The 22,361-nt window shown below is 35.2% G+C and overlaps 1 protein-coding gene across 5 annotated transcripts in view; it reads left to right on the top strand.

Annotated features, from left to right (window-relative positions):
- Positions 1–21,935, top strand: part of PTPRG (protein tyrosine phosphatase receptor type G) — a 701,447-nt gene extending 679,512 nt beyond the window's left edge. For all 5 annotated transcript variants that reach the window (XM_072720551.1, XM_072720550.1, XM_072720548.1 and 2 more), the window contains 4 exons: positions 1,151–1,297; positions 2,003–2,145; positions 16,556–16,691; positions 17,413–21,935. In XM_072720551.1, the coding sequence (XP_072576652.1) occupies positions 1,151–1,297; positions 2,003–2,145; positions 16,556–16,691; positions 17,413–17,559 (573 nt within the window). In that variant the 3' untranslated portion in view covers positions 17,560–21,935. The remainder of the gene's footprint in view (positions 1–1,150; positions 1,298–2,002; positions 2,146–16,555; positions 16,692–17,412) is intronic.
- The last annotated feature ends 426 nt before the right edge of the window (positions 21,936–22,361 follow it).

The raw sequence follows: 22,361 nt of genomic DNA, 5'->3' as shown, positions 1-22,361 counted from the left end.
AACCCAATTGCTAATCTGTTTCCCCTTATGCTGAGCTTTAAAAATAAAAATGTACTTGGCAATAAGCTATATTGAAACTTGAAAGGGTGATAAGTCTTATTGGACTGTTGGCTCATTTCTGATGCAACAATGTAAGATTAAACAAAACCTTCTTTGTTTTGAACATTATTCAGAATTATTTCTGACTTCACTAGTAGTATCTAAGCATTTTCAGGAAAATGCCCATAGAAATATAGACATGCCAGGCAAAGTGTGCCATTTGAACTGCTTAGAAAAAGAGACATGGCAGTGGAGGTCAGGGGTCTTATTCTGATCATCGTATTTATCACACAGTCTCCAACCTATGTACCCCTTAACTTTTTCTTAGGCCTCTACAGTTTTCAGGGATGGAATTCAAGTACCACGCCTGAATATTTATTTTTAATCCTAAAATAGATGAACATTTAAAGCTTGCCTGATTCAAGGCTGAAAGACTTTTTCTGTGTTAATCTATCCATGTTAAGTTTCAAAAGGAGATTAACTTTTCTTTGAAAGAGTACTTTGTACTTCGTGCCAACATAAGCTTATTTATGCATAACCTCTTTCTAGACAGGTTCTGCTGTTTACCATTTAGTAGCAGTGTGATTTGAGACAACTTAATGGACTTCTCTGAGTCTTGATGTCCTCCCCTGTAGGACACATGATAAAAATGCCTTACCTCACTAGCAGATTGTAAAAATTAAATAATGATGAAACTCCTTGGCAAACTGCTAATAATCAACTGTAGAACTGTTTTCATAATCTATAGGAAGTAAAAACTAGGATGTCTTGGTTGCTTAAGCAATTGTGAAATAATACACTAACTCCAGTGGAGAAATATTCTGTAATCTATCATAGAAAAAAAAAAAAAAAAGGTAGGCTCTAGATCAATTAATTTTAATATAACCTCTAGAGGGAGCAATTTTGTTTGTTACAGTGACCTAGGTGGAAAGTGCTAGGAAATGGTTATTATCAAGGATATTTTAGAATCACCACTGAACTTGGCATGATTAGATGGTGACTCGGGAGGTATGGGAGATAGCACACGTGATATATCAATTTGCAAGAAAATTCAAAAGCAAATGTTTGACAGCACTGCAGAGGAATTTTTTTCTTTGGGGGGTTCCCATAGGCAGAAGATGAGTTTGTATACTGGCCAAGTCGAGAAGAATCCATGAACTGTGAGGCCTTTACCGTCACCCTTATCAGCAAAGACAGACTGTGCCTCTCTAATGAAGAACAAATTATCATCCATGACTTTATTCTTGAAGCTACACAGGTAACTTAAACCTCCATTCCTCAGTAACAGCCATACATGGGCCCTGCATCGTCTTTCTAAATAATAATAAAGTCACTTGCCACCCTCGAGACAGGCCTAAGCATTTGAGTATGACTTAATTTTAAATATGTACACTTCCCTTTTTCCTTCCTTCAAATATTTGCTTTTTCCAGCTGGGTAGATGAAATATAACAGTTCCTCTTATTGAGCATGCATACAAATAGGTCTGTTGACCTAATTATGAAAACAATATACTAGAGCTCAATATTCTCTTTGCCACCAGAAATGTAAAGCTTGCAATGTGTTACAGAAGATAATAGACTTTTTTTTTTAGTAAATGACATCTTGAAAATGGGGTAGAAAAGAGAGAAGCTATCTTATATTAATAATTTAGATGCTCTAACCCTTTGTCTTTTTTCCTTTAAGTTTATAGATAAGACAGAATAGGATATTAAGTCTCTTATAATTTATTGTCACTTAAGATTGTATTGTCCCCTGAACAAAACAGGATTCCACCATCATGACTTGGTCATTTTTTAAGGACAAGCACTCCTCCCTAGTATTTAGCATTTTTCTTTTTATCAGCCCCAGTTTGTCATTCTTCAGTTATCTCTAATACATACTTTCTCAGGAGCGAGTTCTAGTCACCAGATTACAGGAATAAGGAAATAAAGGATGGGCTGTGACTTGTTGTATTGGTTATAGGATGACTACGTCCTAGAAGTTCGGCACTTCCAGTGTCCCAAATGGCCTAACCCAGATGCCCCCATCAGCAGTACTTTTGAACTTATCAATGTCATCAAGGAAGAGGCCTTAACAAGGGATGGCCCCACCATTGTTCATGATGAGTATGTATCTATTTCTTAATTTTAAAATTCAAATATTTTTCTTGTTGAATTGCTAAGGGAGTGGAAGGGGAAGACAGACTCTCTCGCTTGCGGCCTGTGTTACCAATGTGTATAGGTGCCCATTGCAGATGTGTTTGCATTTTAATGTGTCAGACCTTTCCAAGGCTCCAGATATTCCTGGAAGGTATGTTCTAGAAAGGTGAAAGCACTATACCAGCTACAAAAGTAGACTTGGCAAGCTTTCTGAGGTTTTATGTTTTAAAAACAATAAGTAAGCAGAGAATTTAATTATTAATTAACTATTTATATTAATTATTTTTTAATCTCTACAGTGAATTTCAGCCAACACTTATTAAAGAAAAAACTTTTTAAATATGGTTTAATTGATTAGGAGTGAGAAAGTTACTGTTAATGATTAATCTAGAATTTACAATGTGTTTTGCAGTTTAAAGAATGACTCAAAGAGAATAATTTGCCTCTAGGCATCCACATGGTATTCAAACCTAGACACCTTCCTCTCTAGTGAGAGGGAAAGAATCATAGGTAAACTTTATGGTGTTTAGACGATATAATGCAAACTTCATGGCTGGGATTGACCTATAAATCAGTTGTGTAATCCCAGATTGTTTAGAATCTCACAAGCCTTTAGCTAATATGGCACTGATTATAGATCCTCATTTTTCTTTTTTTTTCAAGATTTACTTATTTGAGAGGGTATATGCATGAGTGAGGGGAAGAGCAGAGGGAGAAAAAGAATCTCAAGCAGACTCTGCACTGAGCACAGCCTGACTCGGAGCTCCATCCCATGACCTTGTGACCATGACTTCAACCAAGAGTCAGATGCTCAACAAACTGAGCTACCCAGGCGCCCCCTATAACCTCATTTTTGTTTTACTTCCAAGGTAGCTCCTTTGGTCAGCAAATTCTCAGTGCATCCATATGTTCATTAAATTAGCAACTACTCTGGAAGCATAGATATTAATCAATTTGAAAGTAAAGTTTATTGTTAAGTCTTTCATTTTTTCTGAACTAATGCTGCATGAAGTGAACACTTGACTCAGTACCTGTAACCTCAAATCTCATTCCCTTGTATTTGAAGACGGACATATTGTTGGCTGCTTCCAAAGAATTTTATGCTCCTTTTTAAGGAAATAACGACTATTTCAAAATGTTGACCCGACTCTTAATTAGAGTAAGATTAGCTTTAGTTAAATACACTAAGATGCCTAGAAACATGAAAACTGCCCCAGTGTTTAAATAGCATAGGCAGCATCAAAATAATTGTTACTGCTTTACGAAAATTTGGGGTATGCAGTTATAGTATAAAGTTAGGACTGCTTCTAGAGTTTTTTTCCCCACTAATCTGTATTAGCTATTCAAATACCTCTGTGCTTCGCCAGCTTCTACCAATTCAGACTGAATTCTAATGCTGCTGTCCAGTTCTGTGACTGATTTTACTGGCATTTTGTCTTCAATTCAGTAGTGCAGTTAAACTTATATTTCATGGTAAGGGAAGTGAGAAAGAAAAAACTAGCAACTTGTTAAACTATTTAAAAGAACTATTTGATTCATTTGTCTATATTCAATTTAGGGGTATATTGTCTCATTCAGTGATTATTTTATGCCACATGCTGAATATGTCACCTCTGAAATTAATCAAATGTAGCTTGTTCTTAGGCCTACATAAGAAAAGAGCAAATTAATTCTGAACTAGATCAGCACATGCCACATAGTGAGCTGGATTAAAAGCCACCTGAAGAAACGTGTTCCTTCCTTTATCCACTCTTTGGGAGATAAGCAATTCTGTAGAAATTACTTTTCCACATTACTCAAGCAAATTTGAAATTTTTAAACAGCTGCTAGCTGTAGTGCAATATTCTGAACACCAGTTAGCTTTCAGTTTCCATCTTACCTACTTTTTGCACTTCTAAATATCCCTTCCTGGTAGCCTACAAATACCTCAAAATTTAGCACGTCTAAAACCAAGCTCCTCATTTTCCCAGCCTGCCTCAGCCACTGAGTTGTGCAAACCAGAAACATACGAAAGTCCTCTTGGTATGCCCCCTCACCTCCACATCTAACTGGCCCTGAGTCTTATTGATGTACAATTTCCAAATTCCTTTACAATCTGGTCAAAACAGTCCTTCATTGAATTATTTCCTGCAGGGCACTTTGCCCCTGGAAAAACTATTTCCTTTGAGGGTTTTTTCGGTCAACAGACACTTTAAAAGTCCCTCTCTTTGAAATGGTTCCTGACTCATCCCAAAGGTAATCATGTAAAATCCCTAACAAACATCACATTCTTACCAATGCTGTTCTTGTGTAGCACATCCTATTGCAACTACTTGTTCATAGGACTATTACCCCACATTGCCGAGACCAGCAAAGGTAACTCATTTGTCCCAGTCTCCATTGGGTGAAGTCAGTGCCTGACACGTAGTGGCTACTGTGCTTCAAACTGACCTGCAAATTAAGGATATGTACAATATCCTTAATATGAACTTTCCCCAGAGAGCCTTGTGCCTTACATTTTGTTTACTGTCACTTTGCCCACTCAAAAGTAGAAAAGAGAAGGCCTGACTGCTTGCATTTAAGTCAAAGAGTTGAACTTTGAGTGGACAAATTTGGTATTTGGTCTTTACAGAGATCTCTTAACACCTTCTTTTAGGGTTCTCAGCTGTGTGCCAGATGGATGAAGTTTCTAGATAAATGATCTAAGGATAAAATTCCACACTCAAATGTAAGCTGATTCTATTTGAGGAGAAGCACAGCTTAAAGGCAAACTGCTTTATTCACAGCATCCTATATTCAAGACAGTTCTGTTCAGAGGCAGATCTATAACATTACTGTCAAATTGTTTAAGCAGAGCCTACAGAAGAAGTTTGGAACATAAGCACGGTTTTTTACAGTCTCATGAGACTACAGATTAGATGTTCACTCACAGAAGAACAGTTTCTTGTGCAAATATTTAATGTTACTCACTTTGGAGATATATCTATCACCTTTTTAAATCTCCTAGCAAGCAAGCTAATTCCATTAACAATTCTCAAAGTACTATCTGAGGACTGCTGATTGGGAAGGAGGCAGGGATTTCAAAGGTCAAAACTATTTTCATAATAATGCAAAGATACCATTTGCCTTGGTCATTCTCACTCTGATGGCTATCATAATGTGTGCCTACATGGTCTTGTGTTTAATGTTTTCTCAGTTCCAGTTTTTGATACAGTATATTGATAGATATAGCCCAAATAAGCAGAAGCTTTTTGAGGATCATTTTCTTTTCATTTAGTCCTGAGATAAGCCATAAGAGGTACAGAAATATATGGACTTCTTTCTGTATAACTGCTACAAAGACACCCACAAATAACCTAATTCTGTTTTTCATTTGAACCTCAATATTACCACACTAGGAGGGTAATTTTAGGATCCCTTCTTCACATATGAGAAAATGGGCAGTGTGAAGCTAATAGAGCCTGTATATACAAATAGTAAGTAATCAGAACCAGAACCAGCTAACATAATATGTGGGGTCCCATGTAAAATGAAAATGCAGGAACTCTTGTTCAAAAATTAAGAATGTCCAGATAAAGAGTTCAGATGCTCACCAGACTTGAGAGAAGAGTGGATGAACTCAGAACCTCAACAAAGTAATAGAAAATACAAAAAAAGAACCAGTAACTAAAATGAAAAAATACTCTAGAGGGAATTACAGCATGTGCACATATGCTAACATTCCCATTATAGGGGTCCCAGAAGGAGAAGAGGAAGCGGAAGGGGCAGAAAACTTCCCTAACCTGGGGAAGGAAACAAACATCCAAGTACAGGAAGCAGAAACCAAAAACAAGATGAACCAAGGGAAGTCCACAACAAGACATGTAATAATTACAAAGATAGAATTTTTTTTTTTAGATTTTTATTTATTCATGAGAAACAGAGAGAGAGAGGCAGAGACACAGGCAGAGGGAGAAGCAGGCTCCATGCAGGGAGCCCGATGTGGGACATGATCCTGGGTCTCCAGGATCATACCCTGGGCTGAAGGCAGTGCTAAACCACTGAGCTACCCAGGCTGCTCAGATAGATAGAACCTTAAAAGAGAAAAGACAGGTTACTTAGGAAGCCCCATAAAGCTATCATCTGATTTTTCAGCAGAAACTTGCAGGCCAGAAGGGAAGTGACATGATGTATTCAAAGTGTAGAAAGGAAAAAACTCACAACCAAGAATACTGTATCCAGTTAACATTCAGAATCAAAGAATAGTTTACCAAACAAAAATTAAGAGTTACTCAACACTAATCCAGCCTTAAAAGAAATGCTAAAGACAACTCTTTAGGTGGAAAAGCAAAGGCTGTAAGTAGAAGAAAATTTCACTGGTAAAAACATATATATATATATATATATATATATAACAAAGGAAGTAGATCATAAAACTAGTATAAAGGTTAAAAGACCAAAGCAATGAAAATTATATATAAAGAATTACAAAATAAAAAGATGTACAATAGGACATCATATACATAAAATGTGGAGAGGTATAAGTAAGATGTTTGAACTTTAGCAACCACTAACTTAAAATAGACTTATATACTTAGGATGTTATATGTGAACCTTACTGAAACCATAAACCCAAAACCTAGAATAGATACACAAAAATAAAGAGAAAGTAATCAAAACATCACACTAAAGAAAGTCATCAGTCACAGGTAAGAGAGCAAGAGAAGGCAGAACACAGAACTACAAAAATACCCAAAAAACAGTAAACAAAATGACATTAAGTACATGCCTCTCAATAAGTATTTTAAGTGGTTTAAATGCTCCAATCAAAGGATAGAGGGTGACTGAATGTATTAAAAAACAAAAAACCCTGTTCAGATGCTGCCTATAAGAGACTCACTTCAGCCCCAAATACATATACAGACTAGAAGTTGAAGGGTTTGAAAAAGATAGTCCACGCAAATGGAAATGAAAAAAGCTGAGGTAGCAGTATATATATATATATATGTATATATATATATATATATATATGACAAAATAGACTTTAAAACAAAGAAGGTAATGAGATAAGGACATTACATAATGATAAAAGTATCAATCCAACAAGGGGATATAACAATTGTTAAGTGCTCCGACATAGGAGCACCTAAATATATAAAAATATTAACAGACATAAAGGGGGAAACTGATGGTAATAAAATAGGTTATCCAGACAGAAAATAAAGAAACATTGGCCTTGGACAACACATCTGGCCAGGTGGATTTAATAGATATATACAGAACATTCCATCCAGAACAGCAGAATACACATTCTTTTCAACAGTGTATTCAACAGAATATTCTCAAAGATAGATCACATGTTAAACCATAAAAAAAGTCTCCATAAATTTAAAAAGACTGAAATCCCATCAAACATTTTTTCTGACCACAACAGTATGAAACTATAAGAAAAAAAACTGGAAAAAGACAAACATATGGAAGATGAGTTAATGAAGAAATCAAAGAGGAAATCAAAAAATACCTAGAGGCAAATGAAAATGGAACACAAAATCTTTGAGGTTCAAAATCTTTTGAGATGCAGCAAAAGCCGTTCTAAGAAGGAAATTTATAGCAATACAGGCCTACCTCAGGAAACAAGAAAAATCTCAAACAATCTAACCTAGTAACCTAAAGGAACTAGAAAAAGAACAAACAAAGCCAAAATCTAGTAGAAGGAAGGAAATAATAAAGATCAGAGTGGAAATAAATGGAGACTATAAATAAACTACAGAAAAGATCAATGAAACCAAGACCTGGTTCTTTGAAAACTGGGCAACTTTTAACCAGACTCCTCAAGAAAGCAAGCAGACTCAAATAACATTAGAAATATAAGAGAAGTTACAACCAAGTCCAAAGAAATACAAAGGATTATAATAGACTTAAAAATTATAAGCCAGCAAGTGAGATATAAATCTAGAAGAGGGCAGCCTGGGTGGCCCAGTGGTTTAGCACCGCCTTTAGCCCAGGGCATGATCCTGGAGGCCCAGGATCCTGTCCCATGTCAGGTTCCCTGCTTGGAGCCTGCTTCTCCCTCTGCCTGTGTCTTTGCCTCTCTCTCTCTCTCTCTCTCAGGTGCCCCCCTCAGTGCCTGTCACCAGTCACCCCGTCCCCCCGCCCACCTCCCCTTCCATTACCCCTTGTTTGTTTCCCAGAGTTAGAAATCTCCCATGTTCTGTCACCCTTACTGATATTTCCCACTCATTTTCTCTCCTTTCCCCTTTAATCCCTTTCACTATAAAAATTATATTCTATTAATAGGTTCAGGAAAAGCATTTGACAAAATTCAGCATCTACTCATGATGATAAAAACTCTCAACAAAAGGGGTTTGCAGGGAACATACCTAAATAGAATAAAGGCCACATGACAAACACAGCTAATATCCTACTAAATGATGATAAGCTAAAAACTTTTCCTCTAAGATCAGGAACAAGAAAAAAAGATACCCACTCTCAACATTTTTACTCAGCAAAGTACTAGAAGTCTTATCCACAAAAATCAGACAAGAAAAGTAATAAAAGGCATCCAGTTGGTAAGGAAGAGGTAAAACTGTCACCATTTGCAGGTGATATTACATATAGAATGAGTGAATTTAGTAAAGTTGCAGGAAATAAAATCAATATAATCTGCCACATTTCTATACAATTATAAAAAAGTGGCAGAAGGCAACACAATCCCATTTATAATTGCATGAAAAAGAATAGAATAACTAAGAATAAACTTAACCAAGAAGATGAAAGACCTACACACTGAAAACTGTAAGACACTGATGAAAGAGACTGAAGATGACACAAATGTAAAGACATACCTTGCTTATTTCAACAGTTAATATTAAAAATGTCCATTCTACCCAAAGTGACCTACATATTCAATACAATTCTTACCAAATACCAATAGTACTTTTCACAGAGCTAGAATAAATAATCCTAAAATTTGTATGGAACTACAAAAGACCACTCACAGCCAAAGCAGTTTTGAGAAAGAATAAAGCTGGAGGTATCATAGTCCCTGATTTCAAACTATACTACAAAGCTGTAGTTATCAAAACAGCATAATACTGGCGCAAAAATAGAAACCTAGATCATTGGAACAGAATAATGAGCCCAGAAATAAACCCATGCTTATATGATCAAGTAATCTATGACAAAGAAGGCAGTAATATACAATGGGGAAAAGACGGTCTTTTCAATAACTGGTGCTGGGAACACTGGACAGCTACATGTAAAAGAAAAAAACACAAAACAAAACTGGACCACTTTCCTATACTATACACAAAATAAACTCAAAATGGATTAAAGACCTAAATGTGAGACCTGAACCCATGAAAGTCCTAAAAGAAAACACCCACCGGCAGTGATGTCTTAGACATCCACCTTAGCATCATTTTTCTGGATCTGTCTTCTCAGGCAAGGGAAAAAAAAAACACAAACAGTTGAGACTATATCAAATTACAAAACTTTTTCATACTGAGGGAAGCAACAAAAAAAGGCAGCCCACTGAATGGGAGAAGACATTAGCAAATGATACATCTGATATGGAGCTAATATCCGAAATATATGAAGAACTCCTAAAACTCAATATAAAAAATGCAAATAACCTGATTAAAAGTGGGCAGAGGACCTGAATCAACCTTTTTCCAAAGAAAACATCCAAAGATGGCCAACAGACACATGAAAGGTGTGCAGTATCACTAATCATCAGGGAGAAGCAAAGCAAAACCACAGTGATAAGTCAGCTCGCATCAGTCAGAATGGCTAATATAAAAAGGGAAAGTAACAAGTGTTGGCAAAGTTATAAAGAAAAGGGAACCCTTGTCCACTGTTTGTGGGAATATAAATTAGTGCAGCCACTGCATAAAACAGTACAGAAGTTCCTCAGGAAAGTAAAAATAGAAATGCCATGTGATCCTAATAATTCCACTTCTGGCTATTTATCAGAAGAAAACAAAAGTGCTGATTGAAAAAGATGCATGCACTCCTATGTTTATTGCAGCATTATTTACAATAGCCACAATATGGATGAAACCTAAGTGTCCATAAACAGATGAGAGGATACAGAAGATATGGTGTATCATACCATGGAATATTACTCAGCCATAAAAGGAAGGAACTCTCACCATTTACAACATGGATGGAAGGTATTAGGCTAAGTGAAAAGTCCTTTAAAAACAAATACCACAGAATTTCACTTCTATGTGGAATCTAAAAAAACAAAAACAGAAATAGACTCAAATACACAGTGAAAATTATGGTTGTCAGAGGGTAGTGGGGAGATGGGCCAAACTGGTGAAGGGGATAAGTTAAACTTCAAGTTATAAGTAAATCATAGGGATGAAAAGGATAGCAGAGAGAATATAGTTAATAATGCTTAATAAGTTGTATGGCCAATATACTTATCTTGGTGAATATTTCATAATGTATATACTTGTCAAATCACTAGCTTATACACTTGAAACATAATATTGTATATTAACTATACCACACAAAAAAAATAATAACTTATAGATGGCAGCAGGACAGCATTAAACTAAGTGTAGGACTCTTCTGAGGAGGAGACCCATCAAAGAGCAGGACTCTCCATAATACACAGATTGAACCCAGGAAGCCACTGTCCCTCGCTGCAGTCAGATCCAGATCTATCATCTAGCCCTGCTGCTTAACACTGCCTCCCACTGGTTGTCACAGGAAGCCCTCCTGCCCTCATCTTCATTTCTCCAGACTACATTTTTCCTACTTTAATTTCTCATTCACTTCCAAAGTTTTAATTTCTTAAAGTCTTGTGGAAGGCTTTTGTATTGCCTTTATTCCCCTGGATTGATGAATATTCAAGCCTTAATTCTGTCTTCCTTCCTGCCCTAATGATTTCTAAGGGAAACTTCACTTTCTTTGTAGTGACAGGGTTATAACTCTGGATTGCATTCTTTAAAAAAAAAAAAAAAAGATTTTATTTATTCATGAGAGAGAGGCAGAGACAGAAGCAGGCTGCTCGCAGGGAGCCCAATGTGGGACTCGATCCCTGAACCCAGGATCACGCCCTGAGCCAAAGGCAGACACTCAACTGCTACAACACCCAGGTGTCCCTGGATTGCATTCCTGATTATGATTTTTAAAACCTCTTAAAAGCAAAAGTAGAATAACTGTAATTAGATGGAAGAGTAAAAAGTATCATTAAATGGGCAGAAGCATATATACAAGGAACCCCAATGTTTTAAAATGAACATAGAGCATTTTAAAACATTACCTCTGTCAGGAACTTAAAGTACTTTTATTTCTTTGAGACATAGGCAAGGAAAGATGAAAATACATTTATTTAATTGCACTAAATAAATATTGCTCTCAATGGACACTTTGAGAAAGGCAAACTATCAAAGTCAGTGTATTTATATACTATTCTTGTTTTATCTAGATTATAAATCACTTCTATTACTTTTTCACCAAGTCTTTGTAGTTTAAAGTGCAAATCCATGAAACTCAACAAACATCCTTAATCCTATTTAATTCCTAAACTTCTGAGAATAGCCTTCATTTTTTCAGGCTTTATCCTTTCATTATAATGCTTGGTATATAGAAGATACTTAAATTATCTATGAATTTGACTAATTTAACTTAGTTTCTAGTCATGTATGAAATCTTACTGTGTAGGTACTTCCTTTTAATTTGGGTATTTATTAATTTAAGTGTGGCAAAATCTGGGAGAGGCAATCCAAGGAAAGACCACAGTAATACTACATGCGAGTACACATTATATAATAAAATACAAAATACCTGACTTTTCTCTCTGAATGACTGTGGATAGCTTTAAGAAAGAGATTAAGTTGGGGTATAAATGGCCCTGAGTCTAAGAGTTTCACCATAACAGATTTAGCAAAGGTTAGATTATTATCCTACTGGAAAAAAAATAAATATACAGATGACTTTTTAAAAAATCACTAGTCATGCTAAAATAAGAAGGTATACTCACACAATTTAGAATCTGAGGGAAGCCAACCTGATGATCAAATCAACAAAAAAATACAGTGAATCAGTTACTAGAGCAGTTATAAGAGAATTTAAAAACATATGCTCAGAAATTTAACAGAAGACTACGATATTTAATCAGAAACGTGTATTATTAAACAGGAACAAATGAGAGTCTAAGAAATGTGAAAAACAAGAGATGGGCTAGTAGTAGTAAAATAGAAGTGAAATCAAACTCCATTATAAAAGCTAGATGGGTAAGTTCTAACATGTCTGAGAGGTAATCCATGTTGAGAAAGAGACTAAAGAAGAAGAAATAATGATTGAGATTTTCTATAGACTAAATAAAGGGATGAGTAAAGTCTCATAAAACATACAATTTTGGAAAATGGTAAAGAAAAAATTAGGGAAGGCATAAAATAACATTGGGAAGGAAAAGACCTACCATTTATCTGTAGTTACATTAAAAATATTTGATAATTTGCCTAGGCGTGACAATGTTTACATATTTTTTAAAATCCTCATCTTTTAATTCTTATACTAAAATATTAATGAATTACTTGGGATATGCTTCAAAGTATATATGGGAGAGGAAGTAGATGTGAAACAAAATTGGTCATGAGCACATAACCACTGTAAATGAGTAATGACTATGTGAAAGTGACTGCTTTTGAATGTGTTTGATATTTTCTAATAATAAAAGATTAAAAATAGAAATATATTAAAGAAAATAAACATTTGAAATTCTTCACACTAATAAATGTTGAAGTCTAGATAATAAGCATAATAAATGGTGTTTATTGAACACATGGTATGTACTAGCCTCTGTTCTGGGCTATTAACATGTATCAGCTCAAATTAAACTCATCTGATAAACAATAGTTTATATAATTTTATATATAATTTATATATACAATTAAAATTTTATAAATAATTGATTATATATAATAAACAGTAGTTATACCAATGGATTACTGTGAATATCCTGTTAGTACATGTAAAATACCAATAATAAGAGAGCCTGGCACATAGTAAGAACATAACACACCTTAGTGTTTACTAAGAACTGAATAACCAGGTGAGTTCCCAAACTGTTAAGGCACACCAAGTCCTCAGAGGAAATTTAATGTAACCATGATTTTTTTAAAAAATCAAATAACAAAGCTAGTATAGAAAAGTATAGGGCAATCTTACTTATTTGATTATGGGTGTAAAAGTCTAAGTAAAATACTGTCAAGTAAAATCCAGTGTGTTGGGTTAAAAGAATTATGTATAGTGAAAAAGTAAGATTTACCCTAGGGCTGTAGAGGGGGTAAATGTTACCACTATTCTCACGTGAATGCAGGACATTGTCAAAGGAATTTCTTAGAAAATCAATAGATGTTGGAAAGTGCAGAATAAAATCACACTCACTAATGATCTCCCTCCTCAAAAGAAAACTCTTAGCAAACTGAAAGTCAAAAGCCTCTTCTTTAACTTGATAAATGTTATTTATTGGAAGCCTACAGCAAAGATTTTTCTTTAATATTAAAAACTTAGAAGCTTTACCATTAAAGAAAACAATATGAACCTCCTTGCAAATAAATACCTGTTAGAATGCAGAACTGATTCTAGCCAATGTAATAAAACCAAAAGATATAAGAAATATAAAAGTTGAAGAGATAAAACTGATATTATTGGTAGATAAAGATGTCACAACTTCCTAGAGAACCCACAAATTATTAGGAGCTTAACTGCATGGCTAGATACAAGTTCACCATGTGAAAATCAATAACTTTCCTATAGATCAACTGAAACTACACAAAATGTCATAAAGAGAGGCCATGCTTAAGAGTAACAAACTCTAAAGCACCTAGAAATTACCCTAAAATGAAACTAGCAGAGACAATAAAGAAAACTATAAAATATAATTGAAAATTACAAAAGACCTGAAAAAAGGGAGAAAAGATCTCATGTTCATGAACAGAAAAACTCAAAAAGATGTTAGTTTCCTCAAACTAATAAATATATTCAGCACAAGCTAACCAAAATCCCCAAAAAAACTTGTGTTTACTGACAATCTAGTTTCAAAATTAATATGAAACAGGATGGGAAGGGATAGAGCAGTTAGAAGTATTTAGAAATCAGTATACAAGCAAAAATGAAAATATGTTTAAAGCACACAAGAAAAATGAAACAATGAATGTAGAGACAGCCAAGACTACTGTAGAAACTTGTTTTTTCAGATGTCAAGACTTATTAAAACTTTATGGGAATTTGGGGATCCCTGGGTGGCTCAGTGGTTTGGCGCCTGCCTTTGGCCCAGGGCACGATCCTGGAGTCCCGGGATCGAGTCCCTCGTCAGGCTCCTGGCATGGAGCCTGCTTCTCCTTCCTCCTGTATCTCTGCCTCTCTCTCTCTCTCTCTCTCATAAATAAATAAATAAATAAATAAATAAACAAACAAACAAACCTTTTAAAAAAAAACTTTATGGGAATTAAATCAGATTAAAGGGCCAGAGAGTTAAAAACAGGCTTGCATATATGAGAATTTAGTATATGATACAAAGGAAGCTCAAGTCAATGAGAAAAGATGAGACTATCCAATTTTAAAAAGTAGTTATTAATCGGAAAAATAACTAAAATCAGACCTTTACCTTATATCAAAATAAGATTCAGATGAATTAAACAATGAAATGTAAAAAATAAAAATAGAAAAATGTAGGAAAATGTTTTTAAAATGCTGGGTTAGAAAAAGCCTTCTCGGGACACCTGGGTAGCTCAGTGGTTGAGCGTCTGCTTTTGGCTTAGGGCATGATCCTGGAATCACAGGATCAAGTCCCGCATCAGGTTCCCCACAAAGAGCTGGCTTCTCCCTCTGCCTAAGTCTCTGCCTCTCTCTGTCTCCCATGAATAAACAAATAAATGAAATCAATCTTAAAAAAAAAAAGAAAAAGCATTCTCAAGATTCCAGTAAAGCCAAAAATAAGACATGATCAATTTGATTATGTGTAAACCATACTTCAGTTTAACAAAAACACCTACAATGTTAAGAGAAAGTAGAGACTGGGGAAAAAAATTTTACAATCTATCCTACAAATAAAAGAGACAGAGTGAAGAAAAATAGCCAAAGTATATTAATAAACAATTTCAGAAGAATAAATACAGATGAGCCATAAATACAGAAGATTCTCAACCCCTCTGGTAATCGAGAAAATGCAACATTTTTTTAAACAACATTAGGAAACAATCTTCCACCTATCAGCAGAAGCATTTTGATTTTATTTTTTTTATTTTTTTAAGCATTTTGATTTTAAAATGAGGAAAAGCAAGTACTCTCATGCTGGGAGATGTATAACAGGTAAAAACCACTAAGAGAAATATCATAGTATCTTTAGAACTAAAAATGGGCATAGCTGTGATCTAGTTCTCCTACTCATGGTACTTCTGCTGGCGTGCATAAATGCCCATCTACAACGAAGAGAGTACATCCAGTATGCATACAGCACATGAAGTAATGAGCTGGCCTGAAATGTACTGATAGACACCTCTGGGTGCCTAGACCTAAATGCAGAGCAGGTTTTACCTCTAGATAGGTTACCTCTCAAGTTAGGGCCTTTTTTTTTTTTTTTTTTTTTGTATTAAAGATGTAAAACATCAGTACATGTAATAGTTTTTAACAGAATAGTAAGTACAATACATACAAATGCTAGTTTCATTTCTACCAGCATCACTACCTGGAACAATTCATTTAATCCCTTTGTTTTATCACTAATACACCACGTTCCTTGGAAAAATGGGGCTGCCAACCCAGCCTGATGAAGAAGTCTACCCTTCTAAGTGTGTGTGCGCACGCACACGTGTGTGCGTGAGAAAGAGTATGTGCCAGATTTTTCCAAGACTTTATTGAAGATACTCTTAACTGGCAGTTCCACTTCAGTGCCAAAAATAATTACCAAATATGAAATGCGTTTTGAAAATTTTCAGATTGTACTTTGAGCCATATAATTCCATTTCAAGTCACATTTTGTAAGTTCAATTCAGCTTTTTGGGATGGTTAAAAAATTTTTTTCAGATCCTTTCACTACCTCTACTTGTCCAGTAGCTTGTAGTTAGGTTTCTTGTATTCTTTTTCCTTTTATGTCATCCACCTCATCCTCAACCTTATGTCTTCTATAGCCATCCCCAGTCTAATTTTGAACCTCTCATTTCATCTGGGATATCATGCTGAGCATCTGATAAGTCAGTTTGGGAGATTTTACATTCATGAACAAATGTCACCTTTATGCTAGCCTCTACATCTCTCCCCCTGTCCAGCATTTCATTCATTTCAAAAAAGATGTCAATGCAGTCTATTTAGCTTCTATGAAAATATATGATGTTAATTTCATTCCATAAATTCAATCCCTTAGCAAATCTGAAATAGCATTTTTTTTCTTCTCTCCCAGGTATGGAGCAGTTTCAGCAGGAATGTTGTGTGCCCTTACCACCCTCTCCCAGCAACTGGAGAATGAAAATGCTGTGGATGTTTTCCAGGTTGCAAAAATGATTAATCTTATGAGGCCTGGAGTATTCACAGACATTGTAAGTACTTTGCTTCTTTGTAAAAGCTATTACTTCATCATTTGAAACTCGGGCTCACACTTGAATTAGAGCACTGGGATGGTTTTGCCTTCCTAGGGATGTTTGGCAATGCCTGGAGGCTTTCTGGTTGTCATAACTGGAGATGGAAAAAAAAAAAGTGCTCTGGCACCTATTGAATAGAACCCAGGGATGCTGCTAAACATCTTACAATGCATGATATAGACTCTACAACAAAGAATTACCTGCCTTAAAACATCAATAGTGCTGAGATGGAGAAACAGCTTTCTACAGTACAGTGTTCTCCAGTGACAACATACAGATATTTTATTATCTTAATTCACTGTCAACAGAATCAGTTCCAAAGTAATAACGATCAGGGATCCCTGGGTGGCTCAGCGGTTTAGCACCTGCCTTTGGCCCAAGGTGTGATCCTGGAGACCCGGAATCGAGTCCCGCATCGGGCTCCCTGCATGGAGCCTGCTTCTCCCTCTGTCTCTCTCTCATGAATAAATAAAATCTTAAAAAAGTAATAACGATCAAAGTGACATGCAGAATGCATAGGTCTTGATTATAAAAGCTCCAAGTCATTTTTTAAAAGTTTCTTAGTATAAATGTATATTCTTTTTTTTTTTTTTACAATTACATTTTTAATTGTCTTTCTACCTTAGATGAATTGACTCAGCTGTTCTGTGTCTCAAACGGTCTTCCTCTTGTTTTTCAGGAACAATACCAGTTTGTCTATAAAGCAATGCTCAGCTTGGTCAGCACTAAAGAAAATGGAAATGGTCCCATGACAGTGGACAAAAATGGTGCTGTTCTCATTGCAGATGAATCCGACCCTGCCGAGAGCATGGAATCTCTAGTGTGATTTGGATCCCGAAAGGGCACTTAATTTGTAAAACTTCTGAAGACTGAGAACTTTTTTGAGGCCTTTTTTGCCAGACTCTAGGTTATACAATAACCCAGTTACTTTTTTACACTGATAAAAGTTTTGATATTTATTTTTTGCCATTTTATGTCTTAATGGTATCCTACTGAGCATTTGCACCTCTGTTCATTTCACACAGTGAAACGCAGTTTTCCCTAGTTTGCACTATATGATCAGTGTTACTGCCTATAATCTAATACTAAAGCAAGCCCTGATGTGACATTCCACAACAACATACATGCTATTTTTTAGTTCAGTACAGTGAAGGTCTTTGTTATGACAGTGGATCTTGGTTTTTTACTATTATGATTATTATTGCTAAAGCAGTTGCATCCTCCTAGCAGGCAATGCTGAGCTTTTCCTCAGTCCTCCTATTTTTTTCAGGCACTGCTCCATACGGTCTGCCTTCTGTATTTTAATGGAGTGGATGGGCATTGTTTTCTTTTAAAGAGTAGCAGGTTCCTGGGAGCTACTAAGACAGTCTATCAACCACATGGCCTTGAAACAGTTCCATTTATGATGGTGAAGGTATCCATTAAGAAATTAGAAGGCTTTAAGAGCTTTATGTGAACATCATTTATTAGTTAAAATTATATTCATAGCTTAAAAAAATGCCCAACTGTGTCAAAATAAAGGATATCTCTGTATTACAGTTTTCACAGTAGCTATGTGGATGGTGTGTGTTATTTCCATCTTGACCCTCTGAAATAGCTACACCCTATAATGAGGGCTATCTTTTACAATAGAGATATGGCAATATTTTACACATCTCACCTATCCCTTTAGTAACTCTCCATTCATGCTTCTTGGTTTCTAATACCACACCTTATGGCAGGTAGAATAATGAAAATTTCTGCAGGTGTATAATTTTGAAATTATCCTCTAAAATATCCCTATTATCGTATAGCTATCTAATAAAAACTACCTATATAGTTAACATTCTTTTCTTTCCTTTTTTGCCAAATGTTTCCTGATAAATCCCATAATTACATACATTCTACTTAGGTTAAAAGTGAAAATACTGTATTAGCAAAATCTTGGGACTATGTAGATTCCCACATATGGATAAGTCTGATTTGGAGAGAAGAAATCAGAATCTTGAAGGGGAGATCAACATTCTCAAATAGAAATTAAAAGGAGATGGCATTGTATGCTTTGTGTGGTGTAGCCTCAGGAACAGACACACTTTACTCAAAGAGGCTGATAATCATTACACAGAGCCCAAGGAAGTTATTTGATCTAGCCTCTGGAGCCATATTTACCCTGCAGTAACTACATAATTTGGAAATTAATAAGAAATTTCAGTTCAGTTAGAAAAATAAGCTACTACTGAGATCTGTTCTTCTATTGCGTATTTGCATTTGCGTATCCCATTTGAGGGATAACTTCTGTTAGAAGTGAAATCATCACCACCAGAACTGGGCCTGTTACAAAGAAAAGGGTTTTGGTTAATTTTTATGTCAATAAACTTCAACAAAAAATCCATACTGGCTACTATCATACTATCTGGGTAGGCTCTGTAACATTAATGATAATCAGTGCTGAGGTTCTATTTACCTTAAATTGGCTGTCTATGAGGTTTGTCAGAGTGGTACTGTAGAACTAAAGCTGCTAAGGGAGAGGCTACAGGCCAGGTCTGGAAGTTCCAGTGCATAGGCCAGGTTGATGGAATTTTCATGAACTATATAACTTGCCAGGGTTAATCTTATGTTTTCATCACAGAAATTCTGCAACCATGGAAATAGTCCACTGTTCGTGAACCGTGTAGGTGGGGCTTAAAAAAAGGTGTGCAAGTGAGAAAAGTTTACTAAATGGTACGTGCTAGAGTAAACCAACACCTTTGCAGCCCCTCTGCTCCCATCACAGGTAATACCAGGAAGGTCTACTGAACACCCAAGAAAAAAAGCTTGAACGTAGAAACACCACTACTGTCAGAAGGCCGAGGGGAATCAAGAAGGCAAGGTTTCAGATCATGGCAAGAGCTAAATCATTTCAGTCAATTAAGCAGATTACACTTCATTTATGTACTGATAAGAATAAACTGGTTTTGGTAGTTGGCACAGATTTGACTTTCAGAAGTAATGTTCAAGTTGGGACTCATGGTCCCTTGGTAGTTTTTTCTTATACAAGTGAACATTGGTTAGAAAACAGCAACTACTTCCTGCTGTGCTATTTACAGAGGGCTCAGGTCATGGAAAGGCCTAAGTTCCAACACAATTCTGTGACCATTTCTTACATAGGTATCATAGTTATAATAGAAGAAAGATAGTAATTAGCAACATTTAAAAGGATGATTTGAGGTTCTCTGAGAAAGTATGTGTCCGTAGTGGGCTTGAACCAGTTTACAAATCCTAACACACTAAAATATAAGCAATTGCTATTTGCCCATCTTGCCAAGTGGTCCAAACTCACTTCAACGAGGACAGTTCTATTCAACAGTTCCTCACTTTCCCCACAGAGTGTATCCAGAATATTATTCTTCATTTGTTATCAATGTTAATATTCTTGAATCTTTCCAGAGGCAGAGAGCATCAAAGATGGTGTTTTCTTTGAGACATAAACATACTGCTTAATTGCACAAGAAGGTTATTACCACTTGCACTTAGAGGGAAAGGAAATAGCCACTGCAGACTAACATGTGCTATTTTATAAAATAAGCTTACTAGGTGTATGAATTTAGCTCTAGAGTGAACAGAATACACACATCATAGGATACTGAGTTGCAGTGATCAGACCAAGTGGCCATGCTGGGCACCAGAGAAGGACCCATATTGCCATCAGGAGAACTCTTGCATCCAAAAGCCACATTGTCTTTTACATATGTGTGTGTGTGTGTGTTAAAATGTTACTTCTGAATTTCAAGAATAAGATTAATTGGTCTTCCTAAATTTTTATGCCTTGGAGCCTTTAGAGTCTATTTCAAGTTGAAGAGTCCAGCACGGTCAGAGAAGGTTATGGTGTTCAAGGTCTGGCTGTTGGAAATTTTAGACCAGAGTGACATACCGAAATCAACAAATAACCTTAATTATTTTATAATGACACAGCACAACTGCCTTGTTACGAATTTTTTCTTAAATGCATATATACTATATTTAAAAATTAAAATATAGATACCAATTTACCAAAGATACATATTACTAATTGTAAGCAAAAAATAAACCCAAACTCATCACAATTTAAGAAATAATAATCAAAATGTAGTTTGTCTTAAGAATTTAGCAGTTATACTGGAAAATGCATTTTCAACTCCTACATTCTAAAGTTTGTGTTCAAATGGTGCCAGTGAATTTTTTTATGAAGGGAAATGCCTGCTTTTTTTTTTTAACAGCTAATATTTCACTTACCCCTTTGCGCTTTCCCTTAGTTGCCATTAACATGCAATATTGGCTTTACTTATCTCTAGAAAGAAGGCATGCTACAAATAGGAAGGAATTGTAATAGTATTTGGCCTCTACTTTGTCTTAGCTGTTAAACCGTTTTTAGTATTTTTGTTAAATATTTGCAAAGGGAAGCATTTTCTACAGAGGATAATTAATTTCAAGAAAAATATCTTGAGTTTTAAGAAATAAACATCTCCAGAAAAGGAGACAGCCGATTTTATAAAATGTTGCAACTCTCCAACATTTGGGGTAGTGACTCCTTTTTTGTTAGGACATTTGAAACTAGCAAGCAGCCATTGTTTCTAAAAAAGAAAAAAGAAAAAAAAAACCTCAGCCTTCATGTTAATTCATGTTTCTTTCACTTCATTTTGAAATAGCTAAAATCATTAAAACTGTAAATATTTTGTTGCTTGGATAAGCATCTTCTGGGAACTTTGTATCTATGGTATATAATCATAGAATTTTATATTTTCATATAAAGCTAATTTTTTTCTAGTTTCAACTCCGTCATAGTTTTGTTTTTGTTTTTTGTTTTTGTTTTGGGGGGATTTTTTTGTGGTGGATTTGTGAATTCAACTTTCTGTGTATTGAAGTAGCAAGAACCATCTTTGCATTCCAAAAGATCCAACATGTGTTATTTCTTTGAGGCAGTGATTGTGAAAATTGGGTTTTCTTTCTTAATTCCATTGACCATTTGTGCAATAGGAATTAGACATAATTAGTCACTGAATACATTTGTTGCATTGACCCATTTGGAAAAAGTGGTTGGTTTGTTTTTGTTTTTTTTTTTTAATTTGTTCGGGGGGAGGGGTTTTGTAACCTGAAATTTTTCCCTTTTTCCTTCTGTTTAAAACTATATCAAATCATTCTATTATAGTGTTATTTAATATGTAAATTGTATTGCTATACATAAAATAAAGTATGGTTTTTGATGTATTCATTAGTACTGAGCATTTCTATGAAAATATATCCAATAAAATTAAGTTACTAGTCTCCCTTAACAGATCATATTCATACCTGCCAACCTTTTGTCTTAGTTTTCATGGTAGTAAAATAAATGCTAAGAGTATCTTTACATAGACAGCAAACCAAAAAGAAATGTCTTTTCTGAGTTCTTCCATCTTTAAAGAATGAAGAATGACAAAGTTTTACCTATATACAGAATCAAACTTTATTCAAATTATGAATGTGCTAAGTTATAAGCAGAATTACTATTTTCTCCAATGTTATCAATTAGATTTATACCCACTTCTCTCCCTTTTTACTATGTCAGATGAAGGATGTATCCTGTCAAGACTATTACTGTTGGAAAATCTATGAGATGTATGTAGGATCACTACAGTTGCTTCTACTTATAAGCAA

The sequence above is a fragment of the Vulpes vulpes genome, chromosome 9 (genome assembly GCF_048418805.1).
Source record: "Vulpes vulpes isolate BD-2025 chromosome 9, VulVul3, whole genome shotgun sequence".
Classification (NCBI taxonomy): domain Eukaryota; kingdom Metazoa; phylum Chordata; class Mammalia; order Carnivora; family Canidae; genus Vulpes; species Vulpes vulpes.
Note: the sequence above shows the minus strand (reverse complement) of the source record. Positions and strands in the feature narration are given on the sequence as shown.